The following is a 6,000-nucleotide window of genomic DNA, read 5'->3' as shown; positions in this document are numbered from 1 at the left end:
AAACATCTACAACATGTATATTGGTATTTTATGGCAGGAAGAAGCTCCGTTACCAGCGCGTTCAATCAATATTTTCATAAATTAATTCTGAAACCAGTATTAATTAAGTGTGTATTATAACCATGGACTATTAAAAAAAAGTAGATATTCAGTCATGGGAACGGTCGAAAGTAGTGAAAACTTAACTTTGGTATAACTGTGTTTGTTTTGTTTGTTTGAATTTCTTACTTAAGTTGATTGTAAATCTACAGTATTGTAGAAAAGTTTTGGTTTATTGAACGGTACATTGCTTTGTGCTCCAGTAATGTATTATTTTTAGCTTTACAATACCAAGCAACTACAGAAATGTATAATATAATGTGTGCAAGTACTGCTTATAAATTTGATAATATAGATATCTCTCTTCCATCATCTTTAACTATAAACATCTCTGTTCAAATGATGGATCTTCGATGAACTCAGAATTAAATTAAAATTTTGTTTTTATACCATCGACAATCTTATATTTTTATGGTATTATTATAAACTACAAAATATTTTCGATAGTTTTTTATCACAATCTCTAGATTTTTTATATAGAAATATCCAATTGAAAAGGATAACCTTTATGATTCATCATTTTTTCAGCCAACTTTGTACGATAAAATAATATTAAAAAGCCCAATGATTGTGATTTTAATAAACTTTGTTAATCAAAAATTGAATTTATAAAGTTGAATACTCTGGCAGAGCAGTCACTAAATTTGTTCCCTTTTTTGGTATAAAACTACACAAGTATCATTTTCTCAGACCTCTCCTCTCCCCCCGTTCTGTGCGTAGTATTTTGTCACATTTTCTTATTGGTGAAAATAATAATAATAATAATAATAATATTGATATCTAATATTTTGTTTTCTATTTTGTTCCAGAATTATTACTCATACAAAGCAGAAGTATATATATTATCGTAAAAATTGTACTACATAGAAGAAGAAAAAAAAGGGACGATCGTGTCCCTGACTATGAGTACTTTTCTTTGTGCTACTTAGAAAAGGAATGATCCTGTACGAAACTGATTGTCCTTATCCGGAACGTCTTCTTTGGTGTATTGCTGTCCTTGTTACACTTGTAGCAGGTATGTTGTAATAAAATAAGTATTTTTTTTTTATATATATAATATTTGATAAATATATTTATTAGTTTTCCCTTAAATGTAATATTTTGAAGAGCCCTTTCATATTGTAAGTATTTCTATGACTGATATAGTGTATAGTGCAACGAAAGTGAATCTGTCGATAGCACACTTCAGCTGTTTTAGAAGCACTACAATTAATACAGTAACTTTGTTGTTTGAGAGAAATATTTTTTTCTGCTTTTGGCGATTATAACCCAAAACGGATAGTTTTTGAAGTGGTTTTTAAAGAAGACTAAATTTGCTACAATATGAGACTAGAATCGTCTCTGTAGACCCAATAGTTTCGGAGAATTCTTTCAAAGTTTATCATTTTTTCTAACATAGCAATTTTTTGAAATATTATGTCATATTGAATGAATTTTGAACCTGAACAACACTGGAGTAGTTCGCGTGACGTCTGAAATATTGCAAAAAATTTCGAAGTTTGAAAAAATGATGAATTTTTACAGTTTTTTCTCGGAAACTATTGGGTCTTTAGTGATGATTCTAGTCTCATATTGTAGCAAATTTAGTTTACTTTAAAAACATCTTAAAATAGTACTTTAAAAATAGCTTTATAATCACCAAAATATAAAAATATGAAAATTTGAGGGTTTTTTTTTCGAGTTTTACGAAAGTTGAGTTCGTCTCTCGAGGTAACAAACTTTGATTATTCATTGGGGCAACATCATAAACAAGTCACAAGTTAAAAATCGAAATTATCCGATTTGACGTTAGCTCTGATATATAAAATTACGTCGATAAATTTCCAAAGACTTTACCACGAAAAGTATTGGGTCTACAGATTCGATTCTCGTCTCATATTGTAGCAAAATTTAGTCTATTTTAAAAACGTTCTGAAAAGGTTTTATTAAAAAACTAGTCCCAAACAAATATCGACGTTTTTGGGAATTTTTTTTCTTTTTTGGAGAAACAGTTCGGTGCCGATTGGGTAAACTAGAAGATTTCTAGTCGGAATGTTCATATAATTGTGCTCGCTATTCGAGGTTTTTGAGTCTTAAGTCATTTTAAATCATTGAATGATTTTCATTCAAATTAAGAACAAATCATTTTTACAAGAATTTTCTAGGTAAAACGGTAATATGTTCCTGTTCTGCCGTGTAAATTTATTAGATCCCATTCCACTATTCTGTACACATATGTTTAAAGTCTCTACCTATAATTAAAAGTAAAACTCACTTTATTCCATTAAAATTAATTCAATATTTTCAAAGAAAGTGGTAGTACTTAATAAATAATTCATTTTTCATTATTTTAAAATTACACATAATTAAAGTAATATTAAATAAATTAATTTTGAAATATTAATACATAAAACAATATTATAATATTATATTAGAATATTAAATTAATAATTTTATTCAATAAATTTATTATTATATCGGGTGTCCCAACATCACGCACCGGTTCGTTCATCCACTTTCAAATACAAAATAGGTCGTTCAATATGAAATGCTGCTTAAATTGAATATAAGTGAAATTTACAAAATTTAAAAAACCCACGACAAATGCGATTTATTCCTTGTAAACTGATTTTTGGCAGCTATAAAATGTTCTCAATCAAGTCGGTTCGACCGTTTAAGGGCTACGATGTCACTGAGAAACACAAAGACGCTCAAATAAACACTTTAAACTTAGAGCATTCCTTCTTTAATCAATATCAAAGTGATGGTCAAGGACATCAGATGAGATGAAAAGGATACTTAGTGAGCTATCATTTTTTGGGACAAATTTTTGGAACTAATTTAATTGAAATTGAAATGTTTGATTTGACTTTGTTCTTTTGAATTATTGTTTTGAATTACTTCATTATTTTACCATTTCACTTTTCGAAACGAATGGAGCCAGGTTTATTTGACCATTCATTTCCATAGTCATTATTTATATATTCAATATATTTTATATGTTTCCCTATAAATGTGTTTGTTATGATTTCACGCAAAAACTACCGAATGGATTTGAATGAAACTGTAGAACATTGAAATATTAAGTTAAGTATAACGAATGACTTGAAGCCACCCGGTATATATAATTTAATATTTAATCTAACCAGAAATAGTGGCAGTAACCTATATATATATATATATATATATATATATATATATATATATATATATATATATATATATATATATATATATATATATATATATATTTGAAGTCGTTTAGATAACATTTAATAATATATACAATAATAATACACAAGGGTAAAATATATTTAATAACTTTATTAGAATTTGATCATATAATGTCTGATTTTATTACATCGATAGGCATCATTTAATAATTTGAACTTACTATATCGAGATAGATACATATCTATCTATGTTATTTAATATGCAGCGAATTTAGACACATCTGGAATTTTTGTAATCGTAACGCCGTCAAAATTTACGAGTTAACATCATTTTATCGTGAAAATATCTCAACATTCATTTTTATTAATTGAATTTATATTAGGTTTTTGGTAGTACATACTATATTAAAAGAAATAATTAAAGTAATAAAAAATAATTTCACTTTTAGTTTCTTGGCTGGTATGACTTCCGCAGGAAATCCGTTCTAATCACTTAAAAATATCCGTTTTTAATCCCCGAACTAAAAAAAAAAAGAGGTGTTATAAGTTTGACTGCTATGCGTGTGTGTCTGTGTGTATGTCTGTCTGTGGCATCGTAGTGCCTAAACGGGTGAACCGATTTTAATTTTTTTGTGCGAGCTTTGGGTTCCGTACCCGAAAAAACTAAAAAATTTGCAATGATGTTCAAAATCGATTCAGTTTGGGCAAGGTATGACACATAATTTTAACATATAAACAATTACTATGGAAATTAATGGTCAAATAAACCTGGCTCAATTCATTTGGAAAAGTGAAATGGTAAAATAATTAGGTAATTCAAAACAATAATTCAAAAGAACAAAGTCAACTCAAATATTTCAATTTCATTCAAACTATTTTCAAAAATTTGTCCTATAAAATGATAGCTCTCTAAGTATTCTTTTCATCTCATCTGATGTCCTTGACCATCACTTTGATATTGATTTAAGAAGGAGTTTTATAAGTTTAAAGTGGTAATCTGTGCGTTCATGTGTTTCTCAGTGATATCGCAGCCTTTAAACGCTCGAACCGACTTGATTGAGAACATTTTATAGCTAAGTTTTGAAAAACCATCAAAATTAATGTAAATATTATTTTGATTTCATCAAATTCGTAAGAAAAGCATATTTATGGATGACTAGCTTTAAAATCTCAAAGTTACCCTTATTGCAATGAACAAACGGTATTTACGTAAACATTTCAACGATAATAACTCATCATATTTCCCACATACTTTAGCATCCCTCAATCACAACACAAAAACTTAAATAAAACGTTTTCCTGGTTTAATATGAATGACGTAAACCATAAAACGGTATTCAAACTATTTTTATAATTAAAAACCCAAGGGAAGGTCCTCCCACATACGCAGGAGGAATTCCATCATTCATATATCTATGACTTTGTATGTGTGTGTAAAAAAGTCATGATTCAATGGTTTTTGTACTACCCAAGGGAGTAAAATGTATGTTTTGGACACGTATTTATTTATTAAAAAAAAAAAAACTTTTATCATCATTTTTATGTGGTTTACAAACCCATCATAACGTTGGGTGTGTACCTTTCGTAAAGGGATACCTTTTTTTGATTAAGTAAATAAAGCTTTTGATTAAGTATAATTATTTATGAATTATTTGTATCAAAGATATGTATACAGGGTGATTCAGTAATACATTTCGAAATATTGAGGAATTGATTCTTTGCATCGAAAGAAGTAAAAGAGTTCATGAGAACATATGGTTAAAAACTTTTCATTTTCTAAATACGGGGTGTTTCAAAACAAAAACACGTTAAACTTATAACACTCCTTCTTAAATCAATATCAAAGTGATGGTAAAGGACATCGGATGAGATGAAAAGGATACTTAGAGAGCTATCATTTTTTGGGACTAATTTTTGGAAATATTTTAATTGAAATTGAAATATTTGAGTTGACTTTGTTCTTTTGAATTATTGTTTTGAATTACTTCATTATTTTACTATTTCACTTTTCGAAATGAGTGGAGCCAGGTTTATTTGACCATTCATTTCCATAGTAATTATTTATATGTTAAAAATATACGTCATGCCTTTTCCAAACTGAATCGATTTTGAATATCATCGATAATTTTTAAGTTTTTTTCGGGTACGGAACACAATTTAGGCACTTGGAGCATAGCTAAGAACACTGCGTCATCAACACTGTGTCATCAACACTGTCTATACACGGTTTTTCAACAGTTAACACAGTCAATTGTTTGTTTTTACTTGTTTTCTTTCACAATTTTAAACAACAAATTCGTATGCATTGCGTTTTCTTTTCTTTATTGTATAAACTCATTCGCAGTCAATAAGAGAGTTACAAATGGAACTATATAAATAGGATCGAAACAGTTAAGAACGATAGAACGATGGAACGGTGAAGGTATCATTATATCGATGAGTAGATGAAGTATTCTGTTTATTTTATTTTTTGCAACAGTACAGAACTTTTACTGAAACTAGAACGAAAATATTGTTTTTTTTTTTAGTATAATAGTAAACTTTTTACGTTAAGTGTAAGTAAAACATATTCCTAACATATTGTAATATCACTATCTTTTTCTTCTTACACTTTAATACACTGACCTGAAAAGAACAACTTTGTATCGATTAAATAGTGAGAAAAAAGTAAGTAAAAAAAAATTTGTTTAAAGTTTATAAAAAAAGATTATCGATACTGTGGAGAAAAAGTTTTGTATACGTCACAACC

The 6,000-nt window shown here is 28.1% G+C and overlaps 1 protein-coding gene across 1 annotated transcript in view; it reads left to right on the top strand.

Moving 5' to 3' along the window:
- Positions 1-1,035: 1,035 nt before the first annotated feature.
- LOC123294231 (lachesin-like) overlaps positions 1,036-6,000 on the top strand; it is a 206,450-nt gene continuing 201,485 nt past the window's right edge. The window contains exon 1 of the mRNA XM_044875347.1: positions 1,036-1,114. Within this exon, the coding sequence (XP_044731282.1) occupies positions 1,036-1,114 (79 nt within the window). The remainder of the gene's footprint in view (positions 1,115-6,000) is intronic.

The sequence above is a fragment of the Chrysoperla carnea genome, chromosome 2 (genome assembly GCF_905475395.1).
Source record: "Chrysoperla carnea chromosome 2, inChrCarn1.1, whole genome shotgun sequence".
NCBI lineage: Eukaryota > Metazoa > Arthropoda > Insecta > Neuroptera > Chrysopidae > Chrysoperla > Chrysoperla carnea.
Note: the sequence above shows the minus strand (reverse complement) of the source record. Positions and strands in the feature narration are given on the sequence as shown.